We start from the raw sequence: 22,835 nt of genomic DNA, 5'->3' as shown, positions 1-22,835 counted from the left end.
GCTCAGCAGGAAGTGCAAGGACCAATTTTTGCTAAATCTAAGCAGGATCGTAAATGATTACACATAAGTAACAATAAAATTGTGTAAAGGTAACCATGAAGGTGTATGAATTCGGTATTATTATGCTTGATATGTGTAATATGATTGAGAAGAGTAGATAACCCCTCAAATGTGTATCTTTTAAAAAAAATAATGATGAGATACTTAGAAAAGTAATAGCTTTGAGAATAAGTTGTTCAGCCTAAAAAGTTATCAGGTAAATTATTAACTAGTTATTTCTATTGAACTGAGTTATGAGCCAGTGTTTCATGATGGCGGCAAGGAATTAACAGATACGTCCTCTCTTTCCGTTGTTACTGCAGAAATATGTTTATATATGTCCTAAATCAATTGAAAGTCTGTGATGCATGAAGGTGTACTTATCTTGTTCTAAATGCTTAATTATGAAGAAAACAAAACTAATTTTCTATAATATTGGGAACATTATAAATTAATCCTTTAATAGTAAACCCTTCAATAATTTATTCTTAACAATGGTGGGACCCAAGTGTTGTTTTGGGAGATCTGAAGGTGACCGGTGGGATGGCTAAAAGCCAGTTTGCAGATACCTTTTGCTTGTTAGGTTGGACAGTTGCAGCAGACAGAATTTTTAAATGATTTGTTTCTCTTCTTTCTTGCCTTCCAATTTGATTGCCAGGAGGATAAGGTACTTGTTTTATTTCTACAGTTATTAACTAGAACTATTAAATGCTATAAAACAAACAAACAGACAAAACACAAATATTTGAACTGTAATTTCCCTGCTTCTCATAAGTAACCTAGATGTATTTGGAGTTGTTCTTGTAATTTGTTTTGCTATTATTGCAGAATCTTTCTCATTATCCCTTTCCTGTGTCCCCACCGTCCCCCTCTGCACAAGGGAATAAGTTACTTCAAAATGAGCAGATTTAACAATTGAACCATTGATTTCTGTTAACCTGAACATGAAAGGAACGATTCATGTAGCTATCTGATCAGCTCAATCGGTGTATCTTGCTGAGGTTGTTTGAAGAGTATGTGCAGCACTGTGATTTAGGAGTCAGATCTCTGTTGCAAAATCTATAAATTTCACCAAAACATTCCAGAATGGGAAGAATAACCTTACTTTATAGTGCTTTTTATCCAAATAACGTGTTTGTGAGATACACACATTCAGGACTCAAGTTGTGATCTGAAGATACTAGGCAGGAACTGCTGAATGTTTGATTAGAAAATTTAGTACATTTAGGAATATGAGGATTTAGGAAAATGAGGAACTGAACTGACTTTAAATAAGGGCTGTTAAGTATTACAACTACAGCATGTAGGGTATTCTTGAGGATGTAAGAGTAATTAGCATTTCTTTCCATCAGCACAAAAGTAATAAATACATGTAAGCACAACTTGCTAAGGCTAGATAAATTGGCAGGTGAGACTCAGTAGTTTTAATGTGTGTTAAAATAATTGTAGAAAAATCACAAAAATCTCATAATGATGTTGGGAATAATTCTTTGAGGATACTAAATGTTTTAGTTGTTTTTATACTAAATAACATGAATTGCACTAGGCATAGAGACCTATGCTCCAAAACTTATGTCCACAAAGTTGTTATTATGAATACTTTCTAAAATTTTACACAGGAAAATAGCATTTAATCATTTTGAAGTCAAAAAGAAAAGTCAAAATTGCATCTCTTACGTTCATTGGAGTCCTGTGGTTTCACTGTAATTATATTCAGAGCAATGACTCAGATTAGACTGGCCTAGTCGACTGTAAACATTTGTTGTGTATTTCAAATCTTAATGAAGGAAAAAGCAAAAGTTCCATGGTAAACATTCAAAACTGAAACAAAAATAGTATTGTGATTATATCTAACTTAAAAAATCTCCAGGCCTTGTAAAATTATTTCCTGCTTTGTCAGAGCGCTGAAAATATATGAAGTGAGGACCTTGTTATGAGATTCAAAAATAACATGTTGCGAAATTATGCTTCTTGAATTTCAGTATTAGTGGCTGTTTCTAGTAATATGAAATTAAATGCAAATTCATGACTTCATGAAATTTGTTTGTTCCTTTTATATGACAAACAAATGAAAAGAGGTTAACACATTTACTGCTTACTAGATAGACTGATATTTTAGCATGCTGCTTGATTCATTTTAAAAGATATACCAAATGGGTGTTGAAATTATAGACTAAACTCCTGCTCCCCAAATACACATGATGATGCTACTCAAGGAGTAAGGTGTTCCCCATGAGTAAAGTAACAAAAATATGGATTCAAAGAACAATTACATTGTTAAATTTACCCTGGAAATCATCATCATTCTTCTTCCAGAATACTATGACAGATTCTACTATCCTCTTGGAAGATGTACAGAAGATGAAAGACAAAGGAGAAATAGCACAGGCATATATTGGATTGAAGGAAACAAACAGGTACAAGTTCTCTTTATTTAATTTACAATCATTTGGGGATGTACTTTGATACACTTAGTGTATCATGTTCAGTAAGCTGCATTCACCTAAGTCTAGAGTCTTAGAGAACACTTGTGATATAATTTGATTTGTTTAGTAAAACTGCTGTATGCAGTACTTGAAATGCTTAAGAAATAATGGGGACGTGCAAAATCAAGCTTCCTGGATATGCATTTTCTTAGCATTTAATTGGCTATGTAGTTCAAACTGGGTGCCATTCACCATGCTGTTTTTTGTTTTGTTTTTTTTACCTTTTGTCCAGTAGTTGTCACAGCAAACTGTCATAATACATATATTATAACAGCATGAAATGCTATAACCAGTTTGGCTAACACCAAGAACTGAATTTCATCACTTAGAAGAAATACCTAGAAACAAGAGAAGTATTTTGCTAATTTGTTTTAGAACATTTTTTCTTTCTCGTTTCTAGTAACTGTAATTTAGAGTGTAATGTCCTTAACATGTCATTTCATCACCATCATGTATCTCTCTTGTATTTTTTAAACACTTTTCTTGGAAGGCAATCTCCCCAGGACTATCATATGCTGAATGAGGACGGAGAACTTTGGCTGGTTTATGAAGGGTTAAAACAAGCCAACAGGTTACCAGACTTCTCAGAATGTTTGTTCTTCATTTGCATCTTCTTTTCTAGCTAACTGTGCCCCTTGCTTTAGCTACAGCATTTCTTATGCTTAGAAAAAAAAATATTCATTGGAAGGAAATCATCATACATTGTGCAAATTAGAGTTTTCTCAAACTTAGTCCCCAACTTTGTCTACTTTTCAAGTTACATTCCTTAAGAAGTTAAGACGGTGGCAACAACTAATAGGTAATTCATAAGAATACTTGCACAAAAATGGACTATAAAATACCAGAAGATCCACAACTGGAAGAGATTTTTAACCGTGTATTATTTGTCTGCCTTTATGTTGGATATCAAAATCAATGTCCTGTACAGTTTGTCAGCCTAAAGTAGTGCAATTGTTTCTGTAATTGTAAAGCTACTGTTGGAAAAGCTTCTGCATACTCTTTACTTCCAAATATTTGTATCTTACTCCCCTTACTCCAACTCAAATTCAGTAAATTTAATGTTCTTCTCCCACATCTCTCTGTGCAAGATTCAAAATGTAACACATGAAAGCCAACAAAGAGAGAAGTTATCTCTAGTTCATCCTGGTGCTGTTCAGACCTCAGTACAATCACTGCAGTTGCTGCAAAGGCCACATGCTGGTCAGGTCACTGGTGCAATTCACCTGGTTAGGGAGTTCAGTTCTGGCTGTGTGCATGCCTGGGCCCCCTCTTCCTAAATGTGTCCCAGACTTCTAGAGTGGTCCGTAGTTGTGTGCTGGCACCTACTTCAACAGATTTGCAATGCTAATTTTCTTAAATATACACATTTGGTAGAAGTAACTACAAAAGGAGCTATTTTGCAACGAATGCTACTAACTGGAGTCTTTCCTTTCCTTGTGCTTACAAATTCTGAACCTAACACTGTTGTGTCAGTCTGTGAAGGTCTAACTTAGAGCAAGTGTTCTGCAGAGCGTGACGTGAGAGTGATCACTCTGTATGTCTTCTTTCTTGTGCTGGCACTGTAGAGACAACAAGCTCTATAGTAAATGGCAGAGCAATGCAAGTAAATGACTACTTGCCTTCGCGTGCTTGATCAGTCTGGTTACTAATAAATGTGCCTGCCTTATGCATATTTAAACCCTGAAAGATTGTCTAATTGAACACTAGAAGCCTGTAGTAGTGTCACATCCTGTGTGTGTATATTTATGAAATAATGAGTCAGAGCACTTGGACAGTGCCTTGCAAACAGGAGCTAAATCCACACAGTGCTGCTTTGAAGAAGGTTCTTACGTGTTATTCCCATTTCACATAAGAAGAATTTGAGACGTGATTTGCTCAAGGGGAAAGAGTGAGTCAGTAGCAAGGGTAAAGTAGAGATCCTGTATCTCAGTCCTGAGTTTGGTTCTGTTGTTAACCTGCCTGTATAAACGACAACCCTCTTCAAAAAGTTTATTTTAGCGTAAAAGTAAAAACTATTATTTTACTGTAATCAAATGGTTTCTGACTGAACTCTGACGGAAAAAAAAAGATTTTCCTTTGTTAATATCACAGGGACCTAGCTTAAGAGAATACACTGTCTTCATCTTACACAGTTTATATGATTTGATTAGAGGTAGAACCTTTCTAACTTTATTAAAAACAGAGGCAGTCTGTGAAGATGTAGTAATGCTTTTCTTACCACACATTCTCCGTGGTACCATACATGCAGTATGTGTTCAATCACAAAGGAAATGCAAAGCATTGTCACCATTAGTTTCTCTCCACTTTTTGATCATACAAACGTAATTTAATTAGAAGGCATATTGAAGGGTTTAAAGAGTACTCTGCCTTTTTCATTTTCCTTTGCAAGCCATAGCTAATTGTTCCTGAGCAGCAGCTAAAGCTTTAGACTCCCTCTGAGAATTTGGGATGTGACTTTCTGAGTGTGTACTTACAATTGTTGCTCAACTTCCTTAGGCTGCTGGAGTCTCAGCTTCAGTCGCAGAAGAAGAGCCACGAGAACGAACTGGAATCACTGCGAGGAGAGATCCAAAGTCTGAAAGAAGAAAACAATCGCCAGCAGCAGCTCTTGGCACAGAATCTGCAGCTGCCCCCAGAGGCCCGGATTGAAGCCAGCCTGCAGCATGAGATCACCCGGCTGACAAACGAAAACTTGGTAAGAGCAATGATGCTGCTGGAGCAGGCATGGGGATTCGCAGACTTGTCTGTGCCTGTAAATTCTCACCAATTTTCAGATGGCAGCCTTCCATAAAAAAAAATTGCTTGAGTTGCAGGTTTTTTTTTGTTTTGTTTTGTTTTTTTTTTTTAGGTAAGCTAATGGGGGAGAGAGACTAATGACTGCTGATGAACTCATATTATTTTGGGGAATTTGTTAGCTTGTGGTGTGGAAAAAGCTCATGGATCCCAGCGTAACAGAAGTGGTTTCAACTGATGAGTTTAATCATCCCTAAATAGAATGATTGATATCCATGGAACTCATAAAAAAAAATTATTGGCAAGCAGTGGTGTTTAGTCTGAAGTACATTAGTTTATTTTGTTGAAAAACACAAATATAGTTTTTTAATTCTTCAGTGTACCTTGTCTTCCCATTTCCCTCCCTGCTTGAAGCTACACAGATTATGCACTGTGTTATAAGCTCCAGCTATTCAATATGTTTTATAGAAAGAAACAGTTCCAGAAAAAGAAACTTGGTTAGAAGTCACTTGGTTGATTGGTGTTCCTTGTTGACTGCACAATATTTTCATATGAAAGAAAGGTCAGGTGAAACTCCTTTCCAGGTGAAGGCATACATGTTCATCATGTACAGCCTAGTTCATTTCTGGGGAAATTTTCCAAAGAGACCTATGTTGAAATATCATTGGCTTATCGCTGTTTATTAGCCTGGAATTTCTCTGTATAGTTTCTTCTTTGTAGTAGAATGAACCACACTACTTCAGGGAGAAAATTCCTAGCTCTGAGTGTAATTTCTTCCTCTAATCAAGCCACAGTGCAGTCTTTCCTGCTTACATATGTTAGAAAAGTTTTAGTTGTAGGGCTGTTGTCTTAGAACCAAATGTTTTGAGGACAGCAACAGATAGTTCATCTAACAGATCTTGGAAAATTGGTTGAAAGTATATTGTAAAATTGTCTCTCACTGGAAGAGGTAAATGGTGATTGTTTCTATCTTGGACAGCTCCCTCCTGCTGCTTAGTCATGCATTATGAGTTTTAACCTTCTTTTCCACCAAGAGAACTACTCATCACATTCTGAGTTCCCAAGATAAAAGACATGTAATTACATCTCAGGGGAGTTCTCCTTCTTTTCAAATACAGTGAATGTAATTTTACCTGTTAAATGTAGACTCATTCATTAGTATTTCACTTCAGATATTTGAGTATTGCAAGGTTCCAAGTTGGGAATATACTTCTTTTCCTCTCCTAGCCCTAAAGTAGGAGGCTGTGGTTTTTGTTTTTGTTTTTTTTTATTTACAGGTTTTCCAGATGTGATATTAGAATTGCAGTATTTACTGCAATCCCATCTTTATTACCAGAAGAAACTGTCCTTTTCAGCTTCTGGCAAAGGTTACATTCCAGATTTTCATGGTATTATTACAGGCCATTTTTAAAAGATCTGACTGTTCTGCAACTCATCTACATTAACTTCTATCTGGGAGAGGCTGGAGTCAGCACCACACCTAAGAACTCAACTACCTAAAAATTAGAGATCCTTGAACATGTTTAAATCTCGTTTCATTTATTTATATAGTGCTTACTGAAGTATTAGCGTCTCAAAAGGAGGGAGAAAAACAATCCTCTGCCTATTTTACAGTTTTATGAGGAATTGTATGCAGATGATCCCAAGAAGTATCAATCGTACCGGATTTCACTTTACAAACGGATGATTGTATGTAGATCATGTGAACCCTGTTCCTCTGTTGTCTCGTTCGCTATTTCTGGACCCCACTAATTGACAAGCAGGCTGCCTCCCTTCTTGCCTTTCAAAGGAGATTCCCTGCAGAGAGCTTCACAATGCCAATTACATCTCTCACTGCTTTTTTTGTTAGTCTTAGTGTCTTCTCTGTAATCTGTGTCTGCATCTTTTTGATGCGTAGTTTTGTTACTAATATGTCTTGCATTGTCAGCAAAGCAGTTTCTTTTTTGATCACGATTTAATACCCACTTTATGCCCTGAAAAAGAAGTATGTGATGCAAAAGATGCTCAATTTTAAGGTTCACTGTTCACTTTAAAACTTTGATACATTTAAAATCAGCTCAGCAAAATAGAGGCCTGATCATGCAGAGATGAATGCTGCCTGCAGATGTGAATAGCAAAATCTTAGCTTGAATTTCTTCATGGATCTCATTACAGTGCTGACATCTGATGCAAACAAATCTATCAGAATCAAAATGCTAAACTGTTTAATCAGGATGTTTATAATTAGTATTTTTCAAAAATGAAAAATCTTAAGGATAAAAGGGGAAATAATAAAAATAATTGATCTCCATAATAATTAACGATAATGAGTAGATAGAGCACAATACCTAAACTTGAAAGAGTATAATTTATGAGATTCCAGATCTCAATGAGATGTGAAATGTTTAATTTGTTTAGAGGAACCAGAGAAAGAACTGCATTTCTCCTCATATATTTGTTGTTCAGGAATCACATCCCTTCACACATATTTTCAAAAGTCTGTTACAGTTGTGTGTATTTTTAAATTTAATTGGAAATTGTTATATCTGACTATATTTGTGTTACTAGCAGGATTTCTGTTGTAAAATTTATCACTGCATTGAATACGAAGCATGGCCTTGAATCTTCTTTCAACAGGCCTATTATCTTACTGCTTCTACTGCTTAGTGTATTATATTAGATTATAAACTCTACTACATGACAGAGAGCAGTTTTGTGCCTAATTCTAAGTTGTTGCCACAGTTGCATTAAGATTTTTCAATACTTTTACAAAAAGCATAGTTTCTGTCATGATGCTTTTTATGCAAGCTCATGGTTCCTTATTTTCTTAACAGTGCAAGCAAGTGCATACAAAAGAGCATTTTCTTAAAGCTACTTTTAAACCCTTATTCTGCAATGACTTTCTGATTTTTTGAGCTTGCGGTTTTGGTTCCTTTATAAAGACTTTTTTTTTTTTTTTTAATTACATGGTTATTTTGTGAATGCACTAGCATAGGTCACACACACATTCAAAGAAGGATTGCTGGGGAGTGTTCTTGGAAGGAAAAATACTGCTTTATTGAAAAAATAGGACTTTTAGCTGGTTGGTGTTGCTCAAGTACAGAATATAAAGAAGCTTCCTGTAGGACTCCAGTTCCAGTTTAAGGAAATGTGATGACAGTAAGTGATAGGGAGATGGCAGAACATTATAAGAAATGTTGTATATTTTGATGTTTGATGATTTTGGTACTTTTGAATGCAAGGTATGTTTTTTTCTGCAGATGTCTCTTGCATATTGTTATAAAATGGATAGGTCTTAATAACAAGTCAGTCCTGTAGGTATGAATAAGTGATGCAGAAGTACAGGATAGCTATTTAATAATAAAGAAAATTATCTCAGTGAGGCATTTGGAAGAGCAGGGAGGGAGGAAGCATTAGGGAGATGTGTTTGCAGCAGACATGTGTCTCCTTCCATAAGAACTGACCTAGTTTTGAGTGTCTGCAGAGTAAACCTAAAAGCTTTGCCTTTGTCATGCTGCAGATAACTTAATAATATTTGCAATATTTGTCTTGTAGCGTACCAGCTTGCAAACCTCAGCCAGAGGATGGCACCACTGTTCAGCTTTCCTACCACCTTGTAAATTCTAACTGATTTGTCTCTGTCACATTATGACATTTTCTCCTATCTTAATCTTTCTCTCATTCTAATTTACAGGATTTAATGGAGCAACTTGAAAAGCAAGACAAAACTGTTCGAAAGTTAAAGAAACAGTTGAAAGTATTTGCTAAGAAGATCGGTGAACTTGAAGGTACTTTTATATTTTGAGAGAAAGTGAAAGATATGTATTTTTTTCTGTGATCCAGTCATTATATCCATCTGTCTTACTGGGCAGAAAGACATGAACTCTTTAGCAGCATTAGCCTGTATTAATTGATTACAAAAACGGGAGATCCATTCAGAGCTCTCTGTGTTCCTTTATAAAGCTGTAGAAGATTTGTCATAATTTGAAAGCAATGAGTAAGAGGAGGCTGATGCTTCTCTGAAGGCAGAAACCATTTGAACATAAAGGAGTGTCACCTGGTGTATTTGTGTACTCAAAGACAGTATCTGTTTTTGTCAAGATTAAAGCAATATTAAGTATGAACCAGATAGAAATAATTTACACAGTTTTTCTTTGTGAATTTTTCTATCACTGGAGCCAAGAATGCTGAGGTTGCTTTTTTCCACTTGAGGTTTCCTTTTTCAGAGGCTGGCCAGACTTGAATATCAGAATGCTAAGATATGCACTAAGATAATTTTATTTTTATGAACTTCAAAGAGAGTTGCCTTAGGATCTCAGGACTGCTGAGACTGAGAACTTATTATGTCTCTGCATAAGTAAAATCGTTGTAATTTTTAAAAGGGGTTAATAATGTTAAAAAGTTAAAATATTAATTTGTTTTCAAATAACTCCGATTCTTACATTACAGAAGCTTTTTGTGGTCATCACTCTCTAGAAACAAACTCATTGGCTAATTAAGTGTTTTGTTGCGTATTGAGATGGAAATTAGTGACTTTGTAGTCTTCTGCACTCCACTGTTTGAAAATAACAGGGCAGTCAGTGATATCAAGTTAAACTTGAATAAACGACTGTATATTAGTCTTTGGTTACTGGTAGCTCCAGTTTGGATTTCTACGTTCTGTATCCCATTTTACAGGTGTATACATTTAGTAGATTTACAGGATGCACAACAGTTTGCAGAGATTCAGCTAGGAGGGTTGTGAGAAGAGGATGTAGTTTTCATGGGATGAAATCAAGTTCTGCTTTTCAAAACCAAAATTCTTTCTTTCACCTAACAGTCCTTACCTTGATCCACAAATTTTCTCGCTTTTGCTCTTCATATTCTTTAACAGCCTGCTGGAGTGTGTGTAGCGTTGTTGTATGAATACTTGGTTGCTGGTCAAGGTAAACCTATCACAATAGGTAACAAAGATCGGGCTTAAAAAATGCTGACATTTTGCAGAAAAATTAACAGTGACCCTTGCAGTGTTAATCTGGAATCAACTGATTTTGATCAACTAATATAAAATCATGCTTTTACATGATAAAATCCAGGGTATCAGCCATTAGTGTATTAATGGATGTCATTCATACACTTCCACTCTTCTTCAAAGGAAGAATGCTACCCAAATACACATCTGTCAGGAATCAGTCTTCTTGTTTAATAGGAGTTTTGTTGCTAGGTGTTACCCTGAACCAAAGAAAAACATGGATTAGTTTTATATGATGGAATTCTTCATTAGAAATGTTAAACTTTCTTTTGACATGCATCAGTTTCATTAGAAAACATTATATTGTTTCTTTTCATTTTCCTTCTGAAGTGGGACAGATGGAGAACATATCACCTGGACAAATCATTGACGAACCTATTCGTCCAGTCAACATTCCACGGAAAGAAAAGGACTTCCAGGGGATGTTAGAATATAAGAAGGAAGATGAACAAAAACTGGTCAAGAATCTTATTTTAGGTAAGCATCTTTCCCATTTGAAGCCTGCCATGCTCACACATACTCTGAAAAACAAAGTGAACATAAGATGCACAGCGTATTTTGGTTTCAACAGATTTCAATCTATCTAAAATTTCTAAATGTCCGTTGTAACCTAATCTTCCTTCCTGATTAACATAGTATGTGTTATTGTGTCCACATATTTTTAGCAGGCATTTACATTCTGTTCTGATATTTTGTCAAGGAAGTGGCTCATATATTCTTCTTAGTTTTGTTGTTAGTTTTTCACTGGCCATATGTAGATGTATATATGTACAATTATCTGGGGAAGTTGCAATTACAGTGTATAACAGTTTCCAGTGAATTTATGGATGACAAAATAATGTGTGTTTGTTCTTCCCAAGAGCTGAAACCACGTGGGGTAGCTGTCAACCTGATTCCAGGACTACCTGCATATATTTTGTTCATGTGTGTACGCCATGCAGATTACCTTAATGATGACCAAAAAGTGCGGTCCTTGTTGACTTCCACTATCAATGGCATCAAAAAAGTGTTGAAGGTTAGTCTGCTTGGGTTAGGAGAATGTTGAGAATTTTCTGTTGATTTTATGTTAGAGGAGTAAGGAAAGGACTTTCAGTGCATTGGTTCTGGATTTCTAATCAGTAAACTCTTCCCACTGAAGTTACAAAAAGTTGTGTTAGCAAGCAACAAATTGCAGTGATAACACTTTCTCCACGTAGTACCACAGATGCTTTGAATCAATGAAAAAAAGACTAGTTTATTATTGTTTTGAATAGTCGTCCCCCTTGGAGCTCTGCCTTTAAAGCTTTGGATGCAGTCACTTGCATAGTGAGTCTTTGTAAGTCTTTTCCAGAGCACTTAATTAAAATGCTTCATTTGCAGGATTGGTTCACAGATTTCCTCATTTGCTTCATCTGCAGATTTTATTGATGATAATGCTACTGCCTGAAGTCTTTGCAATGAGTTGGCTAGAAGAGTGTAGGCCATGGGGTATGGTGAAAGCAATAATAAGAGATAAAGATGCTTTATGCTCTGTAGAGACTTTTTAGTTTTTAAAATAAACAGATGTGCTCAAAAAAAAACAAGCTACATGTTTTGAAAAAAACGTTCAGTAAATAGTCCAACAGGAGCTTAGATATTCAATATAAATTTCTGAACAAACATAAGAGAATGAAGTGCATGCTATAGAGGTCTGAAATTTTTATTACTCAGACAGATGTACAAGACTCTTATATTTTACTGTGAGGAGGATTTGTCGTTTTGTTCTGTTTTCCACATCAGGCTCCCAAAATGGTCATGATGTAAGTGACATTGATCAAAACTGAATTATTCTCAGCTCCTCCTGCTGGCCATTCATCATTCCCATCCTTTGTGTTGGGAATTCTCACAAGTCATTGTGATGCAGAAAGGTTTTTTTGGGAATACAGAATCACAGAATGGCTGAGGTTGGAAGGGACCTCTGGTGATCATCTAGTCCAACTTCCCTGATCAAGCAGGGTCCCGTAGAGCAAGTTACCCAGATCCTGTGCAGACAGCTTTTGACTATCACCAGGGAGGAGAGTGCTGGAGCAACTCTGGACAACCTGTTCAGTGTTTAATCACCTTCACAGTAAAGAAGTTTTTCCTCATTTTCAGACAGAACATCATTTGCCTTTGTTGAATTTCAACATTTGCCTTTGTTGAATTTCAAGGGGTTCCTCTGTGCCCATTTCTCCAGCCTGTCAAGATGCTTCTGAATGGCAGCACAGCACTATGGGGTTGTAAACCACTCCTCCCAGTTTTGTATCATCACAAGACTTGCTGAGGAGGAACGCTATCCCTTCATTCAAATTATTGATGAAAACGTTAAACAATACTGGACACAGTATTAACCCCTGGGGGACACCACTAGCTACATGCCTCCAGCTGGACTCTGCCACTGATTGCAACGCTCTGAGACATGCCATTCAGACAGCTCTCAATCCACCTCACCATGCACCTGTTCAGCACACAGCTGCATTGCTCTGTGATTACTACACAGAGCAGTTAAGAATGGTTTTGTAAAAACAGGGTGTTTTAATAGTACTTTGTCAAAATCTTGCTTTTCTAATATGTCACTGAAATACAGTTTTACAAAACATCAGAATCTGAGTAGCTACAAGAAAATGGATTTTAAGTGTTTGTCTAACATTGTATTATTTTACTCCCCTTATCAGTCTTTGCTGAAATGTGTTTGTTTTTATCTTCAGAAAAGAGGTGATGACTTCGAAACGGTGTCATTCTGGCTATCCAACACCTGCCGATTTTTGCACTGTTTGAAACAATATAGTGGAGAAGAGGTAAGCAGTGCTCCTACCCTCTTTTCTTTTGCTCTACAGTACTGTTGTGAGCACTACACTTTGACAAAATCCTGAAATATCTCAACATTTAGTGTAGCTTCTTAAAACAGCTACAATTTCTGGAATGATGGTTATGATGTAATTGGAAAGCACTAGGAGATAAAATTTGATCCAGTTTCACTTTATTGCAGGCTAGGGCGCTACAGGTTAGATGGCATTGTACTCTTGAAGGTGCTAACCCAGATTAAGTAGAAGAATCTATTTGCTATCATTATGATGTTTGGTAATGAATCACTAAAATTCCTATAAAAAGGCTATATTAATCTCTTTAACCATGGTGTGGCAGGCTATTTTAAGTTTGGCAGCTATGATATGTCACATTCCTTCTTCAAACCTAAATGGGATTTTGACTATAAATGGCCAGGTGAGAATGCCCCTGTTGGAGTGGGAGGGAAGAGTCTTACCAGCCAGAAGGCTGGCGGAGTTTGTTCCTCTGTCAGATACTCAAAGTTTCACATCAAGGAAGCAGACATTGCATAAGTCAGAACTGAAAATCAAATCCTAGTATTAGGTGCAATGGGAACTTCCAAACGAGAATTTTTAGGGGCTGTAACTATTATTTTGAAAGTGTTATTTGTCAGTTGCATGAACATATATAAATACTGTTTTTGTGTGATTTTATTATTATTCTATTGTGGCATGTATTTCTGTTATTTTATTAATTCAGGGGTTTATGAAGCATAATACACCTCGTCAGAATGAGCACTGCCTCACTAATTTTGACTTAGCTGAATATAGACAAGTACTGAGTGACTTGGCTATTCAGATCTACCAACAACTTGTCCGAGTGTTGGAAAACATTCTGCAACCAATGATTGGTAAGGCAAAGCTGAATTCTTTAAACTTCACACAGTAGTACCAAAAAGACAATTGTGATGGTAGTAATATGCTTTATCTGATATTTCTTCATAAATGGTACAGTTTTATTAATAGTTCTTGTGGTATTCTGTTTATAGATGACAAGGACTACACTGAATAGCTTGGATTAGAGGAAAAACTAAACTGTCTGGTTCTTCTGGCACTAACAATAAATTAATTTATATTATTGATGCTTGTCATAAATCATGTATTTACAAGAAGAAACCACTACTAGGACTGTCTGACATTTGTGTATTGGGAAATATCCTTTGGAAAAATTGGACTTTAAATTACATGAGAACTCAAAATGAATACAGAGGAAAAAAAGGCTGTCTGTCATGATAGACAACTATTAGCAATGACAGAGCTAGCAGTAGTGAAGCTTGCATTCAAAGAAGCTTGCATTTATTAAAAGTACATTTAATTTTTCCTGTCAGACAGTTCTCTCACAAATTTTCATTATGGTTTCTGATCATACCATTTAGAAGAATGGAACATCTCTTGGTTTGCTGACACTGCTGCTTATATGACCACGTGGAGGAAAAAAACATTTTGTTGAGCTACAGTTAGACCTTCCATTCAAACACATCCTGGAATTCTTGTAAAACGCTGTAAGCTTAGATTTTGCAAAACATAGTAGGACACTAAGAAAATTGCTGGAAATCATGACAGTGTGGTAGGCAGAAAGCCCAGCATGCTCTTTCTGTCTAAATACTAAGTTTTGCTGTTTTGCACAGCATGCTTGCACGTAAGTAATTTGCATTTGTTATCTTAACACTGTCAATCAAATGCAGTTTCAGGAATGCTGGAGCATGAGACTATCCAAGGTGTCTCAGGGGTGAAACCAACAGGGCTGCGGAAGAGAACATCCAGCATTGCTGATGAAGGAACCTACACTTTGGACTCCATTATTCGGCAGCTGAATTCTTTCCATTCTGTGATGTGTCAGCATGGAATGGATCCAGAACTCATCAAACAGGTTGTCAAGCAGATGTTCTACATCATTGGGGCTGTAACACTTAACAATCTTCTTCTGCGCAAGGACATGTGCTCATGGAGCAAAGGAATGCAGATAAGGTGGGAGAGCTGCTGTCATACTGTTCGTGAATGTAGTGCTGAAAATCTTTGTGTGTTCTTGACACTGCTGAATACGTTTTGAGGGAATAGCAGATATGCTTTGAGTATTTTCTTTCACATGCAAACAGTTATGGATTCTGTTAAACTGATTTTAAGGGGTTCAGTTAAAATGAGCTTGGCTGATGTAGGCTAAACCCTACCTAGCTTTCAAGGAAACATTGGAGAAGCAAAACAAAAGTATTTTGTTGTGCAGTGGGAATCAGAACTGAAGCTGAAATGTTGATACTTGCTTTGTCAGTTTTTAGACAGTAATGACAACTGTGCCTGCTGCATTCTTTGTATGTTGGTGGCTCAGTGGATACCTGTTGTGTTCATCTGTGCTGTAATTTGCTGCTTTCTGTTGTAAAGCCATCTTAGACTATTCCTACATTTGGTATCAGTTGCCCAATGCATTCTACTGGTGTGTGCCAGGAAATTTAGCGAAGGCATTCCACTCACTCAGGGAACCACAACAAGCATCACTGTACATTTCTGACAAAATTTAATTTGCCTTTACTTGTCACATTTCTGTGATTAATAGGAACAAAACCAGGGAAAGGAGGAAGTGAAAGTCTTTGGCCACTGTTTATAACTGTTTTGAAACTCAAAATTTCCTGCCTTAATCAAAGGGAAATAGTGTGAAGACAAGATCATGGGAAATCACTGATGTGAAGAAAAAGCATATAAAGACAAAGAGCGAACACTGTGAAAGAGAAATTGCACGTGCTTTCAATTTAGCAGTAATTAAGCATTAATGTCTTGGTATTCTTAACTCTTTGTACAGATACAATGTGAGTCAACTTGAAGAATGGCTACGTGATAAAAATTTGATGAATAGTGGGGCTAAAGAAACACTGGAGCCCCTCATTCAGGCTGCACAGTTGTTGCAAGTAAAAAAGAAAACAGATGAAGATGCAGAAGCCATTTGTTCAATGTGCAACGCATTGACTACTGCCCAGGTAACCAAACTCTCATTGTTAGGGTTGCCTGCATTGCTGTCACACATGTATCAAACTTCTCTGACTTTGTTTTGAATTAGTACAACTAAAGAGATTAAATTGGAAGTGTTTTTTTTTTTAATTAAAAGTGTTTTTTTTTTTTAATTTTTATTTTATTTTTTTTTAATAAATAAATAAAGGACCAGATCTTTTTTTGAGGTCTGATGTTCAAGATAAGTTGTGACTAAATGAGAAGAAACTCAATACACTGTGCAGTTTGTTGTACTTACACATAGTCTCTTAGTCTGCAAAAATCCTCAGAGAAAACTTTGCACTGACATCTCTGTACTCCAGGCAACTTTGCCTAGGATACTAGGAAATTATCTTTCTACCATCTGAGTTAGCATCCAGTTAAGTTAATGGACAATTCAGACAGAGCTGTTGTCTCAGGGTCTGCAAACAAAATTAAGTTTCTGTACCCATTAGCCTCAGAAAGGCTGAACCAAGTGTATATCAGTAACCAGCACAGCTGAAGAATTCTATTTATAAGCTCATGTTTTTGTAAAGACAAGATGCACTTTTTTTTTTAAACTGTGCTACACTTGCGTAGAGTTTTTACAAAACAACTGGATCCAAGGCGTCTTTGGATGAACATTCGCATTAGGAAAAGGAACAAATTTCTCCATTTCTTTTGCACTGGTGTCAGCACTTCTACATTGATACAGCTGTTTTGATTTAATAATTCACTAATTTAGTTCTGTAATGGAAGAACTTAGAATTCCACTTGCTTCCGTTGTCTTACTTTTGTTGAAAAATATTTTGGTTAAGTAGAATAATGTAAAAAAAAAAAAAAAAGTTTTTTTTTTTTTTTTAAGTTTTAGACATTTAACCCATATTATTTAAAGTCTTTGTTTTTGCAGTTCTTTCTTCTAGAGGCTATAGTCCTGCTTTTAGGGAAATAGCTCACTCTTGAAAAACACTGAAGTCATAAGATTCTCTTGAATGAAAGCTCCAGAAGGTCATAATTAGAGAGTCAAAACTAGGGAGAGAAATGCAACGTGTTTCCAGGGTATGTAGGAACGCCATTAGCTATTTATAATCTGATTTTTCCATAATTGGGTGTTTTCCACACAAATGCAAAACTTGGAGTTTCCACCTCCAGAGAACATGTTCTGAAGGAGGCAGGCTTATAACATAGCATTAAACAGATAATGAAATTCTGTGTAAAACAATAAAGAAATAAAAACAAGCTTGAAAAGAATTTTCCTTTTAGAATAGATAATTAAAAAATATATACTAGTAACCATATATTTGTAACCCACAGATTTATTAGTAGAATGAAACTAAGAATTGTTGTTCTTTACAGATTGTAAAAGTACTGAATTTGTATACTCCAGTTAATGAATTTGAAGAGAGAGTCTTGGTATCATTTATCCGTACAATACAGGTATGGCTATATCTTTTTATTAAAAATCATGTAACTATCTGTAATAAACCCTTCGATGAGCCAGAACAGGCTGTATCCTGAAACACACTGAGGAATCTGAAGTAAATTAGGCTTTTTAGACATATTTTTTCTGTGCTGAAAAGGTGATGTCAGCCTGAAAATCTTAAGCAATCACAATATACTGCCTCCAGACTTGGAACAAAATGTTAGTTTCTCTCAGTATGTACAACTTTTCCAGAAGGGTGAGAGTTTTTTTTTTTTTTTTTCTATATGTAAACTGCACCATATTCCCTCCCTGGGAGGGGGCAATCCTGGCTCTATGAACAAACTAGGGGACAAGAGGCTGGAGAGCAGCCCCGCAGAAGGGGATATGGGGATTCAAGTTAACATGAGCCAGCAGTGTGCCCTGGCAGCAGAGAGGGCCAACTGTACCCTGGGGTGCATCAGGCACAGCATTGCTAGTTGGTCGACGAAAGGAATTGTCCCATTCTGCTCTGTGCTGGTGAGGCCTCGCCTTGAGTATTGTGTGCAGTTCTGGGTGCCACAATATAAGAAGGACATACAGCTAGTAGAGAGCCTCCAAAGGAGGGCTATGAAGATTTTGAAGGGTCTAGAGGGGAAGATATATGAGGAGTGGCTGAGGTCCTTTGGTTTGTTGAGCCAAGAACAGAGGAGACTGAGGGGAGGCCTCGTGGCGGCCTGCAGCTGCCTCACTAGGGGAGTGGAGGGGCAGGCGCTGAGCTCTGCTCTCTGGGGACAGCGACAGGACCCGAGGGAACGGCATGGAGCTGGGACAGGGGAGGGTCAGGCTGGGTGTCAGGAAAAGGTTCTTCACCAAGAGGGTGGTCGGGCACTGGGACAGACTCCCCAGGGCAGTGGTCATGGCACTGAGCCTGCCAGAGTTCAAGAAGCATTTGGACAATGCTCTGACAGACGGTCAGGGTTTTGGGTGGTCCCTTGTGGAGCCAGGAGTTGGACTCGATGATTCTTGTGGGTCCCTTCCAACTCAGGATATTCAGTGATTCTAAACATGTTTTGATGCCCACTTTTCAATTGGTAACATTTCCGAATGCTTCTTTCTTGCTTTCTAAATGCTTCTAAATTTCTAAATTACTTCTTTCAGACCTATGTCTGCGTGAGAGTTTCCAACTGCTTTGAAAGCTGAGGCCTATAAGCATTCCAAAGTTCTTCATTTATCTCTTTTAATTTAATATATCTTAATAAAAATTAAATATTCTGAATACTCCAAAGAAAATCAACAATTAGAACAAAAGGAAAGAAACAAAGATGATCTTTCTGGTTTGTTTGAAATCTGGGTACATTGTTAGCAGGCTAAGGGAGACCTGCAAGGTAGAACTGAGATAAAACTGTAATTCTACTTACTGGTTGCCAGATAGTGCTTAACTTCTTCCTTTTGCAAGGACTCTAAATATTTTCAGATTACGTTATAAGGGGAAAATATGCCAAATTAAAAATGCCAAAAGTAACCGCAGTTTAATGGTGCAATTGTTAGCAATGTTCCAGGTCAAGTTACCACACGCACGTATCTGTAAACACAGGTGAAGTACTACCTTATCACAAGACAATTATTGTCAATGAAGGGGTTAAATGCTAATGTAATCGCTTTCTTTTCTTTGCAGCTGCGTCTTCGAGACAGGAAGGACTCTCCTCAATTGCTCATGGATGCTAAACACATCTTTCCTGTTACTTTTCCATTTAATCCATCCTCTCTGGCATTAGAAACCATCCAGATCCCAGCCAGCTTGGGGCTGGGCTTCATATCACGTGTCTGATCCCAAGGATGTGCTGTCAGTGTTAGATGGAGAATCAGTTGCCTGATATCATGACCCATTAAAACACAGTGAGCTACTGAAAACACATTTTTGAACAAACAGTCTGTATATGCCCTGATCTGTAGTAAAAGTAGCTGGAAAACTACACACAGCTCCACAGATTGAAGGCTAATAGAAAAATGTACATTTGTGTTCAGTCATTGCATTTATGAGGACACAACTGATTCATAGATTTCCAGAATATGGAAATCGGGCTTGGACAAAAATTGTGTCTTCAGCTGTCTAGAGACATTTTTAGATCTTTAGTAACATATTTAAATAGTGTAAATTAAACTCCGTATGTAACCTTCTCATAGGCAGGGACCAATAGGGACGGTCACAGTCCTGACCATGGAAGACTCAACAGTAAGGCATTTTGTAGTAGCATACACAGTTACTTGGGAGCCTGTTACATTTAATTTGTAAAAACTGGAATGGAGAAGCAAAAACTGGCAATATATAAAATGATTTCTTAAACCACTTCCTTATTTATGTCAGTTTGACATAAATTCTAGTGATAAGTCCTATAGCTTACTATATGCTATAACATGGGTGTTCATTTGTTAGTACTGTGGTTTACAAATTAAATTGCTGCTGCATATTGTGCTCTTCTAAATGTATGACAGTATCATACTAGGCACTAAAAATAAGGTATTTCATTTTTTGTTGTCAACCTTATTTACAGTCCAATGCAGTCTGTTATTCTAACTGGAGTTCTGCAAATGTTATCAAATATCACCTGTAAAGGAAAATGGTAACTAAGCACAAGTAGCACACTGGAAATTACATGTTTAGTTGTTGTGTTATTTTTTGTTTTTTAATAGTTATCTAAGAATACAAAATCTTGAAACAAATTATCAGAAATAAGTCGTGATTTTTGTATTTATTTAGATTTTGTAGTCTGTCCAATGTTTTTCTTTGTTTGTAGACCCCAGAGATGTGTGTATTTTCAGTATAATGTATTTTGTTGCCACTTAAAAAAAAAGTTTAAAAAATAAAAAAGTATTCCTTCATACAATGTATTTGAGAAGAAAACCTTTAACAGAAAATTTCTGCAGTAGCCCAAGACTCATATTCTTAGAAAGATTGGCTTATAAAAATGCTAAGTGAGTTTTGACTATGATGCTGTCATTTGACCATGATGCATACTGATTCAATGGCCTTCCTTAAGGTTCCAATTCTGATCTTTAAAACGTAGTTTGTGGTGTATGGCGCAAAATAACACGTGGATAAAAAAAGTCACACACATTACTCAGTTACATTGTGCAATATTTTTTATACAATATAAAAATTGGCAATTTAACATTAATTTATTTAAAAATACTGAGAAATAATCTAGGGGTACACTATTAGAGTATTTGGTACTTATCTATTTGCCTACAAACTCACAGAAAAAAATGTTGCTCTAAAGCAAAATGTTTCAGTTGTGTTTTACTTCAGAGGTAGAGATACTGTTTATATGGTTGCTAAAATAAATAATAAATAAACGATAACCTGAACTTTGTAAGTATCATTTTAAGATGCTCATGTTGTCTTACTTTCAAATGTGTATGCCCCATATTACACTTGATGGACCGTGCTGACACTTGCAAGAACCTAATATTGCATTGCATAAATATTTTGAATGATCTTTACTTATGATTTAGATTGTCTTTCTGTGCGTGGTAACCAAAAACTTTTTTTTTTTTTTAAATATTACTTAATTCTTGAAACTATGAGTGGCTCCAAATAAGGTATAATGTAAGAATGGTGGGGTATAGTAGCTTTCAGACTTTTAGACATACTGTATTTGAGAGAGTGTAATGGGAAAGCCTTCACTTTCAGGAACATGGTTAGGAAGGAAAATAAGTGAGAACATGTTGACCTACAGAATTTGTCTCCTATTGAAAAACAAAAAAATAGCATTACAGTATGTTCATACTGTAGATCAGGAAGTGTATCCACTATGTAAGCATTAGTGTATTAAAATGTATGCCTAAATGTATTTTTATTTTTAAAGTCTGTTTACCTGTAAAAAGCCTTATTGTATCTCTTTTCCTTAAAAAAGTAGTGTTTAGTAATTTATAGATATTATCCTTAAACTCAGTGGTTTGACCGGTATTACTTTTATATCACGTTAAAAGTATATGCTGCTTGACATGTTTTAAAGGAAAATATTTTTCAGTTGAAGTAGATGTGTAATTGGTAATTCATCTAATATTTTACATGGCAGTATTTTACATGCACTTTTCAGAAGTAAAATTTTCGTGTCAGTGTATAATATATCTTTCACCTTAGGACTAATATCTCTTTAACCATGGAATTATAATGCAGAATTATTTTAACTTTTTTTTCCTTTGAATCATGGTTATGCTCTTTTAATGTGGATATATCTTTTATATTTTAATTTATTATCTGTTGCTATAATAGATTCTATCAGATGCTGGAAGAATACTTGTCAAAGACCCCTTAGAATTATACACAGCTATTCTAGAGATTTTGCACAATTACCTCATTCAGTTTGGTGTATTTTTATTCCAGTGACCATTTTATTCTGACATTTAGGGCATAGTCTTCTATTCAAATTTTGAAAAAAAATTGCTTCTCAATCTGGGATGGAACATGAAAGTGCTCAAGTCCGTTAAATGTAATTAATCTATTTTACCTATCACAGGAAGAAAGCAGGATCAACTTCATTGTTGAAAAGCAGATTGACACCCGGTAACATTTGTTCCCAACTTGGAAACACCAGCATTTGCAATTTGAAGGTCTGTGTAATTTGTGATTTAAACTGAACACATTTCAAATACCGTATGAGTACTCTAAGTAAACATTTTTTTAAGATGCTGATACTTCATCTGGTAAATAAAAGCCTTTAAACATAGATTTTCACTCAATACCACCACGGTACATAGATGAAAACCAAAACATTGTCAGAATGACCTGAGCTCTGATCTGTTGTAGTGTCTGATGTTGTACTTAGTAAATGTATGCATCATAAGAACTGTAGCCTAATAGCTATCACTGGAAAATGTCCAAATAAAAACACGGCTGTAAGATTTTCTTTGTTTCTGTTTTGTTTGTTTGTTTGTTTTGAATACTTTAGATATGTGGCTGTCATACTTTTGACTGAGCTTTGGACTTTCTTTGGACTAAATGGATTACTATCCTGTCTTTTGTCCTCAGCCTCCTCTTGGAGGAGGCTTTCTGTCTGTTACCGACTGTTAGGTGAATTCTAGCAGCCTTATGTAGGGGCCAGTCTTCTCGGCCAAGGCTCTGTGTAGCTGAAAAACACAGTCTTTCCTCTCCTTCTTTTCTGGAGTAACTCTAGGAGCTGTTAAAGACTGCTTCATTATTTCTGTTGCTTTGCCCTGCTTTGGCCACTTGAGTGTATTTATTAAGAATTGTCTTGGGTACATTTCCCAAGATAACTGATTGAACTACACTGTGTTAGCCCCTATCTAGGATCTCTTTGCAAATGGTGACCCCGCATTCAAAAACACCTGTATGGAAATCCAGAAACATCACAAGTTCTTAACCTTAGCTAGAATTTATAAGCTCT

General features: G+C 36.2%; 1 protein-coding gene across 8 annotated transcripts in view; it reads left to right on the top strand.

Annotated features, from left to right (window-relative positions):
- MYO5A (myosin VA) overlaps positions 1 to 22,318 on the top strand; it is a 102,038-nt gene extending 79,720 nt beyond the window's left edge. For 2 of the 8 annotated variants that reach the window (XM_082769351.1, XM_082769350.1), the window contains exons 29-41: positions 2,356 to 2,456; positions 3,016 to 3,096; positions 5,022 to 5,220; positions 6,873 to 6,947; positions 8,932 to 9,025; positions 10,579 to 10,725; positions 11,109 to 11,263; positions 12,954 to 13,043; positions 13,771 to 13,921; positions 14,756 to 15,038; positions 15,862 to 16,036; positions 17,382 to 17,462; positions 19,103 to 22,318. In XM_082769351.1, the coding sequence (XP_082625477.1) occupies positions 2,356 to 2,456; positions 3,016 to 3,096; positions 5,022 to 5,220; positions 6,873 to 6,947; positions 8,932 to 9,025; positions 10,579 to 10,725; positions 11,109 to 11,263; positions 12,954 to 13,043; positions 13,771 to 13,921; positions 14,756 to 15,038; positions 15,862 to 16,036; positions 17,382 to 17,462; positions 19,103 to 19,255 (1,785 nt within the window). In that variant the 3' untranslated portion in view covers positions 19,256 to 22,318. The remainder of the gene's footprint in view (positions 1 to 2,355; positions 2,457 to 3,015; positions 3,097 to 5,021; positions 5,221 to 6,872; positions 6,948 to 8,931; positions 9,026 to 10,578; positions 10,726 to 11,108; positions 11,264 to 12,953; positions 13,044 to 13,770; positions 13,922 to 14,755; positions 15,039 to 15,861; positions 16,037 to 17,381; positions 17,463 to 19,102) is intronic. The other 6 variants (XM_082769355.1, XM_082769354.1, XM_082769353.1 and 3 more) reach the window with 3 other exon arrangements.
- Positions 22,319 to 22,835: the final 517 nt, after the last annotated feature.

This window comes from Aythya marila (assembly GCF_965140915.1).
Source record: "Aythya marila genome assembly, chromosome: 11".
NCBI lineage: Eukaryota > Metazoa > Chordata > Aves > Anseriformes > Anatidae > Aythya > Aythya marila.
This window is presented reverse-complemented; position numbering and strand designations above follow the sequence as displayed.